The sequence below is a fragment of the Planococcus citri genome, chromosome 1, assembly GCF_950023065.1.
Source record: "Planococcus citri chromosome 1, ihPlaCitr1.1, whole genome shotgun sequence".
In the NCBI taxonomy this organism is placed as follows: domain Eukaryota; kingdom Metazoa; phylum Arthropoda; class Insecta; order Hemiptera; family Pseudococcidae; genus Planococcus; species Planococcus citri.
Window position 1 is genome coordinate 74,264,977 of NC_088677.1, and position 17,139 is coordinate 74,282,115.

A 17,139-nucleotide genomic window follows, 5' to 3' on the forward strand; every position below is an offset into this window, starting at 1 on the left:
CTCATCTTATTTATCGCTTAGAATGCTTACGATTGGATTAACGATCAACGATCAACAACGTAAATTTTTTACCAAGTCCAAAATTTGTGATAAGGATGGCTGATTTGTTTGGGTACGGGTCGGGGTCTATGGTCGAGCGTCGAAAAACTGAATTTCTCCCATATAACCAATGCATTTTGATCCCCTCTACATATACATATACATCACACAGTAGCCTGCGATGGTGGCGATCCTAGTGAGCGCCAACGATGTTTTCATCGTAAACAAAACAGTTTCCTCCTCTCCTCCTGATTTAATTGATGTTGATAAGAAGTGATCCCGTCAAATGCGGCTTGTGATTTTGAGTTCGATCCCGTGATGAATTATGAATTCCATGAGATGATTGTTGATTTTTGAATTTCATTTATTTGTTATTTTGCTCAAAAATAATCTATGCACACCTTCAAGTCGTGTGTTTTGACACTACATTGATTATCAAATCCAAGCGACTGTTTCATATGAACTTTCTTCGAACGTTAGTGTTTCAGTTTAATTTATATCCTAGTTACTTACATAATACATAGCTTCGATTAATATATATCTATATATACTTAATAGAATTATGAACCTGTGTTTTAAAACAGTCTTTGTGTTGATTGTGCAGGGCAAACCGTTTACAAATTGAAACACTCCGACGGTGCATCATGAGTACGAGTGGTGAAAACTGTACCGGTATTTCGCTTAAAACAATTACTCAGAAATTGTTGGAATTTGCTCCTGCATCATTGGCAGAATCTTGGGATAATGTCGGTTTACTTCTCGAACCAACTCGCGACTATCCCATCAATCGAATTTTACTTACAAACGATCTAACAGAAGATGTGCTGGAAGAAGCTCTATCTATCTCCGCCAATTTAATTATATCGTACCATCCGCCGCTATTCGTACCAATTAAAAAAATCACTCAAAACACTTGGAAGGTAACACTTGAATCACTGTTTCTATTTTTGACATTTCACGAAAGTTTTTCTTTCTAACATTTTCTCTAGGAAAGAATTGTATCGAAATGTTTAGCTAATAATATCGCTATTTATTCTCCTCATACGACGTGGGATGTGATTGAAGGAGGAGTGAATGACTGGTTAGCGAGTGCCTATGGTGAGAATTCATTAATTCAGTCATACAATTTTTAAAATTCAGTCCTAATAAGCGATGATTCTGTTATCATTTTTTAGATTTTGAAATAAAAAAACCACTAATTGTGCAGAAGTGTGATATTTCTAAATCGGAATATATTGTAACTGTTGAGTCATCGAGTGATCAGTTAGTGAACACTTTGAACGCTAAACTATGCTCAAATGTCGATTTCAAGTATGTATTCATTGTTGTAATTCAAATCGAAATGGGTGTTAGTAGTACCTAAATCTATTTTATGCGTTTTATGTCTAGAATTTTATCGACAGAAAAAGTCAATAAATCCAATATCAAATTTACGGTGCGATGTTCAAATGATACGTTACAGACAGTTTTGCCAATTTTAAATCAAACCGAGGATGTATTGTACTTCTATGTCAATCCTCATCATATGGTAATTTTAAGAAATCGTACCAATTTCTTTCTGAATGCATGTCTGAGATTCTCATAAATTAGTTTTTAATGATTAGTAACTAAGTATTCACCAAAAACAAAAAGAAACCGAGCATTTTCAGTGTATGCAATTATTTATGTTTAAGGCGGAAGAATCTGAAAGAGGGCTTGGTCGTATGTGTACGCTAAAAAATGAAATTACAATCCAAGAAGCTGTCGAAAAATTGAAATGTCACATTGATGTGCCTCACGTCCAACTTGCTTTAGCCAGGAAAGCCACTCTCGGTTTGTTTGTTTCTTGGAATGACTTCTTGCTGGCTCGCTGCTACCTTTATAATTACAATTCGACTTTAATTTTTATTATTACAGAACACAAAATAAAGACAATAGCATTCGTTGCCGGGTCTGGTGGTTCTGTGATGAAAAATATTCACTGTGATTTGAAAATTACCGGAGAAGCGTCTCATCATGAAGTCTTGGATTCTGTTCACAATGGAGCGTCTGTGATACTAACCAATCACAGTAATTCAGAGAGAGGCTTTCTTGCCAAGTTTAAGGAAATTTTAGGTTCCCTGCTGAATAATTCCTGCGTTTCAATTGTTGTTTCGAAAACAGATTCGGATCCTTTGAAAGTATTTTGATTATTCATTCACCAACGCAGATAGGTATGCGGATTGTTGAGTATTTTCCTTTTTTGAAAGCTATGCGGGTAACTTTGAAATAAAGATTTATCACATTAATAATAATTTATATTTTCAATCATTCCGGGATACAATGTCTTGAATAAATCATACAGACGAGCAATATTTCAAAAAATTATTTTTTCATCGTTATTTTCATGGCTTTAAATTAATTTTATAAAATTATTATTCGCAAAAAAAATCTGAAAAATATAAAAATGAAGAAATCGCTGAAGCAGATAACTGTAAAGAAACAGATTGATCGTAAAAATACCACGGAGATCAGATATAATGACGAAAATTCAGTCGCGCGAGAAAATAGAATGGAAAAGACAAACAGAAAAAAAACGAGTAAATATTCCCTCTAGGGTCAGGTAATTAACCCCGTAACTATTCGGATTTCGGAAAATTATTTCAGTTTGTTCAGTTTTAAATGAAGTCTTAATGCCTCATTAAATGTTAAATTAACTCTACCTAATCTAAAAATATGATCAGAGTCAATTTTTTTAATCCTCGGCAATTTATTTTCATCTTTTTTGCGCGACTTATTTAATGAAGGAATTTTCAAATTACCTACGTCAAGTATAATTTTCATGCGAAGCGACGACTCTCTGGTTTATCGGAAAAATTATCCTATAAAAATACGTACCTAGTTTTCTTTGCCAGCAAGTTGATCGAAATTTGTTGAGAGTACCCTAAAGATTTGAAAAATAAATTCAAATATTTACGATGACAAATGATTTTTTTTTCTTATTTTTCTTTGATGTTAAAGAAAAGAAAACTTAAAATCTAGATGCTCGAATTGAATATTATTTTAAAAATTTTTGCTTTCAAATTCAAATTTTTGAACAGGTAGTTGAAAAACTCAAATCAACAATTTTGGATTTTGTATTTTTATTTCTGTGTAGGATACCTGTTTAATGTGAAAAAAAGTAATCACTGTATCTTTTTATCCAAATCTGGGCAACCTTCTTGCCAGGTCCCGCGGACCTCGCTTGTTCAAAATTAAATTTGAAAAATACCAAAGGCACTTCTGCGCCAGGAATGCCAGGATCATTTTCCAACATCAGTTTCCTATATTTTACGACTAAAGTATAAATAAGACATACTATAAATTCGTTTACATCTGCGCAAGCAAATATTTCAAAACGTTTATATATTTTAAATAAACTCAAACATGGGTATGACTCCCACAAAAATACAAAATAATAAACAAAAATATAAGACGTTAAATATTGATACCACATACTTTGGAAGTAAAGTAATATTCAAGTAAATGGCACGTTGCACACCAGCGCAAATATTCGATTATTAAGGCAATGAACACGACATAATTAATCTGATATGACTAGTTAATCTTCTTACTCCTTATTTACCTTTCGCCGCTGAAAGTTCCCCATCACAATTAGCACTATAGCACCTACTTCACAATTCGTCAATTTTTTTTTCAACTTGAATAATCACAGAATCTTCAGTATCGCTAACGTAACCTTCTTCATTCGTATATTTGATTGGGAAAATTATCAACGGATTAACTGATACAGCTATCAGATTACGAATTGGGAAATTATTTTTCCAATCATCTCTAGGGTGTTTATCGAACATGATTGGTAAAAATTCATCAACAGGTAATAGCTTCTTTAAAGGATTCGTATCGAGTAGTTTAAGAGCTCCTTGTTTACTAATAATGTAACCGAGCGTCCAATAGGTGTAATCGGGATAAACTAAATTACTGTTTTCACTGACTAATGATTCGTTTTTCGGGTTCATGATTTTCCTACCTAAATACCTGTAAATTGAAATCATTAATACAGATGTAATAGGTGTTAAATACTCGTACAATATTGATAATGATTCGTACGCTAAATCCCAACGTAAACCCGGACCACGCAATTCATCGAGTAAGTTTTTAAATTTGGAGAGAAAATGTTTCTCAAACCGAACATCGTCTTCGAGGATCAATATTTGTTCGTAATTTTCTGCTATCATCTATATCAATATAACAAGTGAGTGAAAACAGAATTATATAGTAATTTATAAACGATAAATTTACAGCATTCCAAGTTTGTTTACCTTTTTCCAAAGCTTGTAGTGACTTAGAAAACATCCGATTTCACCTTTTTTCATTGGTCTGAAATATTTCAGAATTAATCATCATTTATGTATAATTATATTTCGGGAATAAAAGAAGGTTACCTTTTATGATAAGGGTCTTCATAATCTTTCATCAATGATACTCCCATTTCTTTCAATTGCGCTTCATCTAAAGTCCTAAATATACCATACAAATTAATGATCTTGGAGTAAAACTAATAAAAGAGCAGTGAATAGCTAAGGTTAAATCTTACTTTCCATCGACAGCTTCCACAAAACTAAAATCAATCCCCAACTCTCTCATACCGTAGAGCATCCTTTCTCTTCGTTCTTTCCTTCGTTTCAAGTTTATCACAAATATTTCGTCAAAACCAAATTTACTTCTTACGGGTAAAGTTACAAATTTAGACAGCACATTTTGAACTGGTAAGGGAGATTCGTCAACTGAAAAAAAAAAAAAAAAAATGAGGTTTTTCAGCTCGAAAAGAGATCCAGATATAATTGGAATCAAATTACCACTAATAAATAATTTTAAATTCAGTAAATTATCTCGTTCATTCGCAAAACTTTGATTTTCCTCTAAAGGCACCGTCGTGTATCCATAGTTGAGATCATTGCATATAAATAATGGAATTCCTAAAGTCAGAAAATTTCTAAATCAGATACTATTGCATTAAAAAAAATTGATATTGAACTCACGCCGAATTACCAGATCTATTAGCAGCAATAGCAAAAGCTATAATATCATCTTTGGGACCATCGTAATTCGTAATCTTAGAAGGCGAATACGTCAATGTGTCTGTACGAGATACTCTTAAATCAACCAATACAGCGCTGTGTATCATGGGTACTTCGAAGCAGCCGATTTTATCGCGATTCAAAATCTTCTCATAATCTTCGGTCCTTTTGTAATAAAACGAAGACGTCATACCACACCAAAAATTCGAATACATACTATCGGTTGATAGCATCGGTGCTACTATGGTTTTCCCATGCCCAATGAGATTCTTCAACGTTGAGGGATTTGTGATGAACGAATCGCAATCCAAAAGCTTGAATTGAAAATAATATCTATCAACATCAATCAATTCGAAGATAGCATTTAGTATGAAAATATTTACCCAAATATAATCAGCCCATTTTTCTCTGGCAAGGTTTAGTGATTTTTCTCGTAACTCTATGATATGTTTGTAACGTAAATCAGACCAATGAGCGATACCATCTTCATCTCTAAATCTCTTCGATGCACTGCCAACTTCTAAATCAACGGAATGATAATCTGAGATCACTGCTTTAACCCATTCTTGCACTATTGTAGCGGAATTATCTTCGTTGTGATCGCTTCGAATCCTGTAACAGTTAATCGAAAAAAATCACCACTGAGTGAAAATCATATCGGATAAGATAGCGTTGAGAAAACATACCATAAAGATATTCTATTTTTTGGGTATTCTAGTTTTGAGAATAGGCTTAAAAAGTAAGGTAACGAGTGTGCTTTATTTCGAACTAATATTGCGACAAATACAGCGGGTGATTTCAATTCATTTGACGTTACGTTGATAAAAGTGAGGGAAAATATTAACAATGCACCGAAAAAAGACTGAAAAGCCGAAGTATCCATTTCATTTTAATTACTTTAAAATTAGAGTACCTTATCTCTCACAAATAATTGAAATAATGTTCAATTGACGCCGGAAACAAAACGCCGGATATGTTGATGATCTTGTTTACATTTGATAAGAAAAATGATAAAAATTCCTGCTACTTGGCGCGGCAAAACGAGTATGCAATTTTATTAACGCACGAGCCATTTGGTCTGTAATCAATTAGCAGGCGCAACTAGGGCGCAACTGGCACAAGTATAAGTAATTGAGCAAAATTAATGTAATATTGTAATTTTAGGTCTTGGCTCTTGGAGGCTTGTGCTTTTTAATTCGAATTCTTCAAAAGTAAATCAAACGAAAATTTCAATATTGTCAACATTATTTTCAAGGGGAAAGAAAAAGATCAACGTTGAATTCATTTGAAAAAAAAAATCACAATTTGGGTTGAAACTGTTAAAAAATTGATTTTTGGTTTTTGGTTTCAGTTCAGTTTTTACCTTTTGATAATTGGTTCTTTGATTTTTGGTTTTCAGTTTCCAGTTTTTTTTTTTTTTTACCAATTAAGGCATTATGCTGCTGAATTCTGGGAAGGGGTGATTTTCAAACAAATTTTCGGTGAAGTTCTTGAGCTTAGAAGCTATTTAATATTAGTTTTTTCCTAGTTGAAAAATGAAATTTCATTGTCTGAATCACCCTGAAAATGAGGTGAGGTCGGACAACCATTGTATTTACCTATATCATTGTTTATTTTCTATTATTTTGGCCAACTTTAACTGCATCTGAGGTGAACTGGGACAACATCATGTTTTTTTTTTTTGAAAAGTAAAAGTATTTAGCGTTGAAATACTTTTCTTTCATCAACATACAAAGAAAAAACAAAAACAGAAGACAATTCATTTTTTTTCATTTCGATGATCAATAAATAAAGAAAACCATTCCAAATTTAGCTTTTTTTTCAATTTTCACAATTGATACCTGCAAATTATAATGGCAACGTGAAATTCCGATTTATTTTTATTTAAGCCCTGATTATACTGAACATTCCAATTGAATGACGAAAAGAACATTTTTTAAACTTTTGTAAATAACACAAAACTTTGATTTTTTTTTTTTCAATTTAATGATCAATTTCAATTTTCAATTCTGCAAATAAAATGAAAATCATTCCAAATTCACATTTATTTTCAAATTTAATTCTGAAGAAAAAAACATTAAAATTTTTTAAAAAACAACTCTTGAATTTTTTTCATTTTGATGATCAATCAATATTCTGCAAATAAAGAGAAAAAACCATTCCAAATTTATTTAGTTTTTTTTTTCAATTTTCACAATCAATACCTGCAAATCACATTGGACATTTTATACATATTTTCTTTAGGACTTTATAACTTTGAAGTTTGAAGAACTCACTTCGTTTAGCAGCACAAAATCAAAAAAAAAAACAGAAAAAACCAAAAACCAGCAAGGATTATTTCTGGTTTTGAGTTTTGGTTCACAACTGTTTCATATTTTATATTTTTGGTTAATTGTTTTGACCAAATATTTTTTATTTTTGGTTTTGAGTTTTCAGTTTTGCACAAAACAGATTTATATTTGGTTTTTGGTTTTTTAACAGTTTCAACCCCTGCAATTTCATTTCTATAATGATCATTTTGAAACCCTTGAACGTTTAGGACAAACACATTCGAATCTGAAAACGAGCTTTCTGATGTGTTCTTTAAAAAAATGAAATTATAAAAATGAAACTTAAACTTTAGTTTCATTTTCATTTCAATGCTTGCAACGCAACCGGAACGGAACAAAAGAATTACGATTTTTTTTTATTAATCAAAAAAATTAAACAACAAACATAAATATTACATGTTACAATGATTCTAACATATCAAAATTAAAACATTCAAATTAAAAAACAAAAAAAACAACAGAAAACTAAAAATAATAATAGTAAAGCACCTTTGCATGAAATGTTATTCCTACTATTCGTGGCCTTGGTCAGGGTCAGGTAAATCACTAAAAATAAAGCGTTAGGAAAAATCAATACGAAAATGTCGGTTACGAGTTTTTAGTAAAATCCGAAATCAGCAATGGAAGATTATACAAAACAAATTAACTCCACTTTGCGTTAGGAATAAAAAGTTTAGACTAGAAATAAAAGTTACTTTGGTGCTAATATAATATAAACTTTATACTGGAAAATTAAACTTCCAGAAAACAAAAAACAAAAAAAATAATAATAATATTAGTAACGTTAAACTTTCTCGTAAAAAAAGGGAAAACAACAAAATAAATGAGTGTTAAAAACAAGGAGTAACAAAATCTAATATGTAGTAAAAAAGGGAATGATATGAAAACCATGTTTAAAATAACATTGCACTTGGTTAATTTTTTCGCGAGGAAAAGTGAGATGAATGAAATTCTAGTGAGACCATTTTCTCGTGCTTGCAGATCTACATAATATTACATACACAAATTTAGTTTCTCAAGATCTTATAACTACAATATTTTTCGCTTCTGTTCGAATATGAAAAAAAAAAAAATACAAAAAAACGAAGCAATACATAAACTTGTACAAATCACGACACAACGATATTTAATTTGAGAAAAAAATTTCTCTTTTATCAAATCTGATCATTGAAAAATTGTTCATAAACGATGAAATTATTCGGTTGAGGTACGATGGTACTAAGATGGTAATGTTTCTGTAGAAATTTCAATAATTTCTCGGAAGGTCTATCAATCGGAATCAGGTTCACAGTAACACTGTTATCCTTCAAAAATAACACGTGGAATTATTCAATGCTCCGATGATATGTAATTCAAAATGAAAATTCTATCAATCAAATACTCACTTTGAGCATAAAATCGAACAACTGTTTACCATAACCTTGTCTTTGTTTCGACTCGTGAATATAAAAATCTAAGCAACAAAAGCAACGTTTCTGAATATACATTCCAGCGAGATCAAATATGAATAAATTCTTCCATCCCATTTTCAAAAATCCGATCACATTTCCATCACAACTGGAAAAATTCAAAGTTCACATTAGCTCGAAGATTTACTAATATCTACTGGTTGTAAAAAAAACGCATTTGAACGAACTTATTAGCGTTCAAGTTCACCATAAGGTAGATGATCTGATCTGAGTTGGCAAATTTTAAAGCACTTGTGACTGGTGTTCTGAGATTCTGAGCTCTTCCCGAAGCTTCTCCCATTTTGTCCAGAATATGACCCACTGTAGCGATACATAATCTGCAATATTGTAACACAGTTGAAATATATTTTTACGAATGAATGTACTATTGTACTCGTAATCAGTCAACTTACCTCTTCTCGTCAACAGATCCCGTGAAGTCAACTGGTAACAAATTATTTTGAATCACGGATACCTCGTCCATTAGGAAATCACTCAATTTAAATTTAAACTCCATTCGGTAGACGAGTAGTTGCGTGTTTGACACAAGTCCCTGGTAATTTTAATATTTGTTAGAACATCACCGAACATGTAGCTAAACTTGGAAAGTGCGAGATCACTTCGAATGGAAAACTTTTTTATTTAAACGAACTCAGTATAATTTTGAATGCTTTATCTTTCCACAAATTGTAATTTTGAGACGAAAATTATCATAAATTTAAAATATTACGCACATTTTGACATTTTAATTTGAAAAACGAGTAACCGAGTAACTCGACTTGTTTATTTTTCAGTTTTTTTATCAGCGAAAAATTTCATGTTGTGATAAATCAGTGTTGCCAAATACAACCAATGTTGTTCTATGCAGAAGCATGAAAAGAAAAATAAATCAGCTGAAAATGGTGCTAAAAATTTTTCATTTTTTTAATGACGAATGTGATGACGAAGAGAAAATTATTAAAGAACTTTTAGAGGTCGTAAATGACTTTTAAACGTAAGTATGTCATAAATTTCCCCTCGAACTTGTGTCATTTTATTACTCAAATAGTCGGGATTTCTCGATATTATTTCGGTTCGATGTTTTTTTTTTTTTTTTGAATTTTGTGAATTGTTTTCTTCGTCGATTTGGTGAGTTTTCTTTTGAATTTTTGTAGATTTTTCCCTATTCTGACGGGTAAGTATGATTTTTTTTGAATTTTTGTGAGTTCTCTTTTTCAAAGTTTTTCGATGATTTTCTCGGAATTTCCATTTTTTTCTCTTTCCCAGTTTTGGCAAAGTTTCTCCAATTTTGACTGAGTTTTTTAACTTTGAATTTTCACGATTCTGTAGTTTTGTTCTTTCTAGATTGTGGTCATTTTTTTGCCTAAATTTTGACTGCATTTTTTTTATATCAACAGTTTTTTTTTGAGTTGGTGCTTGAAGTAAACAAGTGATTTTTTGCTGACATTTTTGTGGAATTGTGTTTTTTCTTCTTCCAAAAATCACGATTTCCTTTAAATTTTCATCTTTTTTTCGAGAAGGGAGGGAAGCTTCTTCAAGATTTGATGACTTCGTTTTTTTTGTCCTGGGGCTGGATCTTTCTGCAACTTGATATCTTTTATTCGTTGATCCCTCATCCCTCTCTTTTAGAATTTTTTTCCAAGTTCGAATTATTTTTCTCTGTTGAATCCTCCTGACTTTTGCTAGAAATTTTTGATGATTTTTCTCAAAAGATTCTTGATTAATTTCCGAATTGATACCTAATTTTAACACTCGTGAGTTCTCTGTTCAGAATTCTTAATGATTTTTGCTGAACTGAATTTTCGAGAGTTTTCTATTTTCATAATTTCCATAATTTTGTTTTGAATTTTATTGATTCGTTTTTATCCGCCTAAATTTTTGTTCCTAATTTCGGCGAAACCTTTTTTCTTGAAATTTTCGAGATTTTTTATAAAATTTTCTCCCTGTTTACACCCAAATTTTAGTAATTTTTTCTGCTTAAATTTTTGCGGAATTCCCCTATTTACAGATTTTTGAGAGTTTTTTTGGACTTGGAGACTTGTTGATGGTTTTTATTTAGAATTTTTTTTGAGAATTTCATGATTTTTTTGCAAGTTTTTTTTTATTCTTTTGAATTTTCATAGATTTTATTTCCCAATTTTTCGTCGATTTTCCCCAAATTTTCGTGTTTTCTTTCGTGTCTAAATTTTTGTGAAGTTTTCACAATTTTATCATAGAATTTCGTGAGGTTTTTTTTTTCAATTCTCGCGATGGTTTTTCTTGAATTTTAGTGCTTTTTACCTTGATTTTTTCGGTCGAGTTTTTTTACTTTTAATCGAATTTTTATTCTGGAATCCTCGTGGTTTTTTTCAACTATTTAAATTTTGACAAAACTGCGTTTTTTGGTTCATTTTGAATTATTTCGCTCTTGTGTTTTATTCTTAGGGACTTATGCTTTTGATTTATTAAAAGAAGATCACGAAGAGGTTTTTCAACATATTTTTTGACTACTTTTGTTCTCTCCAGATCTTGATCTTTGCTCTGCTTCCTGTTTTGTTCATTTTCTCTCAATTTCAATAATTTTGTCAACTTTTTTCCACTTTTTTTTTGAATTGTGTCAATTTTATCACTTTTTTTCCAAATTTGGATTGCAATCTCCCCACATTTTTTGAAATGATTTTGAATAAAAGATTAAATTTCGTTCCTCCCTTTTTCAAAATACTTCCCCTGTTCTTTCAATTTTGAAATTTTTTCAGAAATTCAACACATTTTTTCGATTACCTATGTTTCCGGAATCCAATATTTTTTTCATGCTTTCTTTTTGCATTTTGATCTGCTAGTAGTTTACTTTCGAAATGTTGATAATTACTTAAGGTATCCGTTTTGAGCTTTTGCTAATTTTTTTTTCAAACATGGTTTTATTCGAATTTCGATGTTTTCTTTTGTTCTTTGAAAAAACTGCTATTAAAATTTTTGTTATGTTTTTTTTTTGCATTGAAAATTTTTTTGAAAAAAATTTGAGTACAATCTCTGTATGTATGTGAAATGTATGTATTTGGTTGCATCAAAATAATACCTACTTTATTTAGATTTGATCGAAGTCTTTGCTTCAACATCCTAGCTGACGTGAGCCTTATTTAGTTTTTGCCGCTGGTAATTTTTTGAATAGTTTTATGGTAGAGTGAAGTGGATGAATTGATAAGACTCGAAAAATTAATTACAATGTGATTGGATGATGGATGATGGATGATGAAAATTTAGTCCAAGACCTTGAGTACCTGGTATATTTACCTGATTATAATTCTGAAAAAATGAAATAATATCTTGTTAACATGAGTACAATTGATTGTGTATTCATCTAGGTTGGATTTTTTCGAGACTGGCAGAAGAGGCAGAATGTGCATTGTAGAATAATTATTATTGAGAATTCTCCAGTGCGTTGGAAAAAAAGGAGACTCCTGATACTGTTTAGTGCCGACGTTCTATGTGTATTGTGTACGTACTCGTATCTGTCTGTCTGTGTGTGACTGTGTGCGTCCGTATTGGTCTTGTCCTCTTGCCTTTCGGTACCATGCGCGCGTCGGTTTAGTTCCGTATTTCTGTTACACCACATCCTGGAAATTTGGCGACGCTCGCCTCGTCTTGGCCTCTTGGGAGTTCTTGAAACAGTTCAGTTTTCGTTTTCTAATTTCGACTTGTTTTGTTCGTTCTCTATTTTTGTTTTTGTGGTTTCGAGTTGAGGTCGCCGATTAGTGAAAGTGAATGTTTTCTCAGATGTCATTTTGTTGATTTGTGAAGTGTTTTCACTTTTCAGTTTTGTATTACGTTACCAGTAATATTCAGTTGCGTAATTTGTTGTTTTTCGTCGGGTAATCTGATTTAGTGATACGAATTTTCATGGATTCGAATCGTCGTCAAACGGCCAACTTGGAGTAAATTAAGAATTTCCTGTTGAGCAATGTCAACGTGAACCATATCATGGTATGTTTATTTTATTTTAGAGTCCTTCATATGCCATTCTCTTTTTTCTTCGCTTTATGGTACCCTTTATTAACAAGGAATTTCGTCGTCAGTTTTTTGTACTGTGTACTCAATTTCAAATTCAGCTGAGTATATTTCTGTAACATGTTCTGCGCGCTTTTCATATTATTTGCATTGTCTCCCAATTACGACAAACAAATTGTCAGGACCATAATTATGTTGTCATTATAATCCGATATTAATCCTGTGATATAGACTCCAGTGTGTGAGTTGTCTTCAGTAAATTCCGAACGAATAAAAACAGGTTCTGGGTGATTTAAGATGAAATTGATAGGTAACTCCTTCGTTTTATCGTTTTGTATATCGGACCATCCGGCACACTGAAGATGCAAAATGTCAGATTTACCAATCTCCGAATCAACATTTGCAACAGTGTTGCAATAATGTCCCTCCAAATACCTACAGCTTTTCTGTTCGGTAAAATATATACCTACAATGGACGAATTCGACGAAGAAGTTCTTTCCATATTTGTGTTCAACCAATGAGAACGGACTTCCAGACACCATGAATCGCCTTTGACAGCATACCATTCTGATATACCTATATACCTAAGTATATTGCAATATGTATTTTGTTGATTTCGAGTGAATATTGAGAGCACGTTGTTCATCTATTGCTTCGAAAAACGTTTTATTGATAGTTGATCGATTTCTTAGAATTTTCTTTAGGTATGACTATTTATTCCAGGGGAGGGGGGCATTACATAACTTTACCAATTCCATAATTTATTGCGAATCTGAAACCGTAATTATAAGTGTAATTGTACGTTCCTCTGAGAAGTGATCTACTACCTACATAGAATCAATCCTTCATGAATGACTGACAAAGACTGTCCAATCCCTTTATTCGTGATTAGACAACTTGAAACAAAAATAATCCTGGACACCATAATAAAAAATAATTGAGAGCACCCAATACAAATTGAAAATACATGTATTCTTTAACAAAATAATTATAAATTTCTAAAACTAATGGTGACGATTAGGTAAACTTAGATAGGTAATAAATACTTAAGTTATAACATTTTACTTCTTGGAAAATGGCTTCTTTTTCACGAGTAGATACAAATTTCAAATAATTGAAAGTACAACTCAAATAATAAAAATAGGTACATATACTAAAATTGAAAATATTTATTAGTTTCAAAAACGATGACTACATAAAATTAAACAATAAGAAAGGAATTTAAGTATCAGAGAAGATAACTTTTTTTCTTCTTATTTGTTCTCATTGGAAGATCCAGATAATTTTGCTTCCTCTTAGATGAACTTGCCACCGCCGCGCTGATCCTTCATCAAAATCAATTATTCAGTTCTAATATTTTTCGAAATTTCTATCAACTGATGTTTTATTGTTAGATACCAAATTAACAATGTTCGCATTTTTTTAATTACATAGAACGAACTTGAAATATTTTTCAACACGATTTTGGATGTTTTTTACTTCAGTTTGCGGATCTGTATTTTCTTCTGGTTCTAAAATCTTCATCCTTTGAATTTAATTGAGGTGAAGATGAATTATCTTCATTTTCTTGACTGTTTGAGTCACATAAAATGTTGTTGGTGAAACAATTATGAGCAGGATCAATAGTCAAAAAAAGGTTTTGTTCCTATAGCTTTCTGGAACATCATTGAAGCTGAAGTTTTTCACATAACAAAAGATGGTACATGAATTCTTACGTTGAAAACAAGTCGTATGTTTAAATCTATTATTCATAAGAACGAGAGCTAGAAGGTTCACTACGAACTGAAAATTTTCCATTATCAGCCAAAATCTTGATTGCTGATTTCCATGAGTTGGAGTTAAAATTTAATGCTGAAGTATATCCAAGTTAAACATGTTGTGTATAAAAAAGACAGGGTGTTCTAAAAGGAACTCTGCAATATCTTCATTGTACTTCTTCAAATTCGAACAGTTTTGAAAGAAATCGCAAATTAATGATAATCAAAAAGCTCACCCATCACCCATTCTCTCTTTTCTCTTTTTTGAGATTATTAATTTTGAAGAAAAAGGCGTCGAGAATAAAAAATTCTGGAAATCAGCACTGATTGTTTGTACATATGTAATGTAGATTCCAAGAAAATCTTTCTTTGTTCGTTATCGTCGGAGGGGACCATCTGTTGTGTTTCTGCGTCGCAGTTTATTCCTCGTACAGGATTGGTCGGTTCACTGTGTGTGTGCTGGTTAGCTTGATAGAGGATTCCAAGAATTCCAAGTGTGTATCAGTATGTGACTTGCCGCGCTCATCAGTTCGGTCTTCGGCGTCTTCGCCTTCGGCAGTTCAGTGTGTTTCAGTTTCTTTTATCGTCGTGGGTCGTTTTGAGACTTGTGTTCGTTTCGTGTAAAGAGTGAGTTCGAAGCGTTAATTTTTTGCGAAAATTGTTATTTATTTTGTTTGTTTATGTATACGGTTTGGTGCGGTTTTTTTCTCCTCCTTTTTTAAACGTGATTTGAGTTCTCGTATTTGTTGTTTCTATTTTGAGTTGAGATTTGTCCTTTCAATTCGGATTTTTGCGTCGCTCATCGCCGGTTTCTTCTGGTTCCTGGTTCAATTTGCAGCTGCGTCGAAATCGGTGAGTCTTTGGCAATATTTATCTATTTGAATCTGAACCAAAATAGGAAAGTGTTGATTCAGATTACTTATTAAAATTGAAACTGAAAACGAGTAAAGTTTTTACTGTACGCTTCGTTCTTCGTTAGTTCCAACAATTTTGGAAACACTACTGGGAACTTGATATAATTATGGCAACAAACACCCTCGCCAGCTATCTAGAGACCGCATTTAATTGCTTATATTGCTACCAGAAGTTACAACCGCATTTTATTTCTGGTTTTTGATTTTGTGTGTAAAATTCATAATGCCGAATGTTCGCTCAACAGCAGCGTTAAGTACTCAATGGAAACGACAAAACTTTAGGCCATTTCACAAACGATGTCAGATCATTGATTCCTTATAGAATCTCTGTCTGTAGAAAGAATTCCCATGAAGTCCATTGAAGGAACAATTGAATATTTGAGTTGCTTCAGTGAGTTTTAGATTGTAAATTTCATCAGCCGCGTCTGTTCAGAATTATCAGGCAACCGGCTCTTAACAATTTCTATACAATTACAAGCGATATAGTACCTACATTTAGTTCTAATACACGCCACTTCATGGGCTCAATGGGGATCATTTTGTGGAGCCAAAATTTGGTTTAGGATTAACGTACATATGAATATGATCTTAGAATGATCATCGGTTTTAAAAATAACAACAGGAGCAGTCTTATTCAGCTAAAGCTCTTTAATACAAGTATGGAAATAGATTATGCTCTCAAGAAAGTCTTAGCATTTTATGTATGTATTCAGAGATGGAACGATTACCGATTATAATCGATTATAGCCGATTATAATCGGCCGATTAAAATAATCGGACAGCATCGATTAATCGGCCGATTAATCGAATCTTGGCGCTACCTATATTGTACTAATATTTCAGGCTTTTTCATTGGTCAATGGTTAAGTTGCAATGGGCCAAGGTACCGATCGTTCCGCATGACGTCATGTTTTGCTGTGTTTGGCCGTCGATTTAATCGACCGATTAATCGCCGTCGATTAATCGATTATTTCCGATTATTTTGAAGAAAATCATCGATGTAGCATCGATTATAATCGATTCCATCTCTGTATGTATTACGTACTGCGCATGGCAGGTTGGTGTCGTCACTCGGTGGAGGTGGGTGGAGCAACCAATGGGGTGCAACGTTGTACGTGAACAGCTGATTTGATGCTTGCTCGCGCACTGCGCAGTACGTAAAACTTACGTATGCGCAGTACGTAAAACTTACGTAAAATCCTATGACTTTCTTAAGAGTATAATCTATTTCCATACTTGTATTAAAGAGCTTTATATTCAGCACTTTACCACAGTGTTGCCGAATTCAATTTCTAAAAAGTTCCAAAAAAAGATCCAATTTCACTTCAGGGGGAAAAATGCGAAGAGTAGAAAAAACCTTTGTCTTGAGACAAAAGAAGTGATCAAAAATGAGAGAAAAACGAAATTATTTACATTGTATGAAAATTGAAAACAGAAAACAATCTAAAATAAGCTCGTTCTTCCTTTTTAATGTTTTTCTGGTCTTCTTTTTGGAGGAGTCTGGAGAGGCTGGTCGAGTATCGAATCTCTAATACCATGTATTTATATTTTTCCCACATCGATCGTGATGGGTTTCCTTCGCTTTTCCAGTGCTGTTTAATGTGATTGGTGATTTTGACCTTATTAT

General features: G+C 32.3%; 4 protein-coding genes across 7 annotated transcripts in view; 2 read left to right on the forward strand and 2 right to left on the reverse strand.

The window, feature by feature from the left end:
* Positions 1–2,372, forward strand: part of LOC135831991 (NIF3-like protein 1) — a 90,725-nt gene extending 88,353 nt beyond the window's left edge. For 3 of the 4 annotated variants that reach the window (XM_065344924.1, XM_065344935.1, XM_065344914.1), the window contains 6 exons: positions 644–959; positions 1,029–1,137; positions 1,215–1,350; positions 1,429–1,567; positions 1,713–1,851; positions 1,936–2,372. In XM_065344924.1, the coding sequence (XP_065200996.1) occupies positions 644–959; positions 1,029–1,137; positions 1,215–1,350; positions 1,429–1,567; positions 1,713–1,851; positions 1,936–2,207 (1,111 nt within the window). In that variant the 3' untranslated portion in view covers positions 2,208–2,372. Of the gene's footprint in view, positions 1–253; positions 515–643; positions 960–1,028; positions 1,138–1,214; positions 1,351–1,428; positions 1,568–1,712; positions 1,852–1,935 lie in introns of those variants that run through there. The other variant, XM_065344943.1, reaches the window with a different exon arrangement.
* Positions 2,373–3,361: 989 nt separating this feature from the next.
* On the reverse strand, positions 3,362–6,116 carry LOC135831955 (glycosyltransferase 25 family member). Its single transcript, XM_065344858.1, has 9 exons — positions 5,765–6,116; positions 5,462–5,690; positions 5,050–5,392; positions 4,857–4,976; positions 4,595–4,784; positions 4,443–4,517; positions 4,320–4,377; positions 4,108–4,235; positions 3,362–4,035 (listed from the first exon to the last, which is right to left on the reverse strand). The coding sequence occupies exons 1-9, from the start codon at positions 5,959–5,961 to the stop codon at positions 3,672–3,674; spliced, it is 1,704 nt and encodes a 567-aa protein (XP_065200930.1). The 5' UTR covers positions 5,962–6,116; the 3' UTR covers positions 3,362–3,671.
* Positions 6,117–7,744: 1,628 nt separating this feature from the next.
* Positions 7,745–9,656, reverse strand: LOC135831893 (alpha-tubulin N-acetyltransferase-like). The gene is made up of 4 exons (XM_065344741.1): positions 9,270–9,656; positions 9,045–9,194; positions 8,794–8,965; positions 7,745–8,712 (listed from the first exon to the last, which is right to left on the reverse strand). The coding sequence occupies exons 1-4, from the start codon at positions 9,371–9,373 to the stop codon at positions 8,563–8,565; spliced, it is 576 nt and encodes a 191-aa protein (XP_065200813.1). The 5' UTR covers positions 9,374–9,656; the 3' UTR covers positions 7,745–8,562.
* A 5,564-nt stretch (positions 9,657–15,220) lies between these two features.
* LOC135832018 (ER membrane protein complex subunit 5-like) overlaps positions 15,221–17,139 on the forward strand; it is a 48,627-nt gene continuing 46,708 nt past the window's right edge. The window contains exon 1 of the mRNA XM_065344976.1: positions 15,221–15,450. The gene's annotated coding sequence lies outside the window, so the exon portion shown is untranslated. The remainder of the gene's footprint in view (positions 15,451–17,139) is intronic.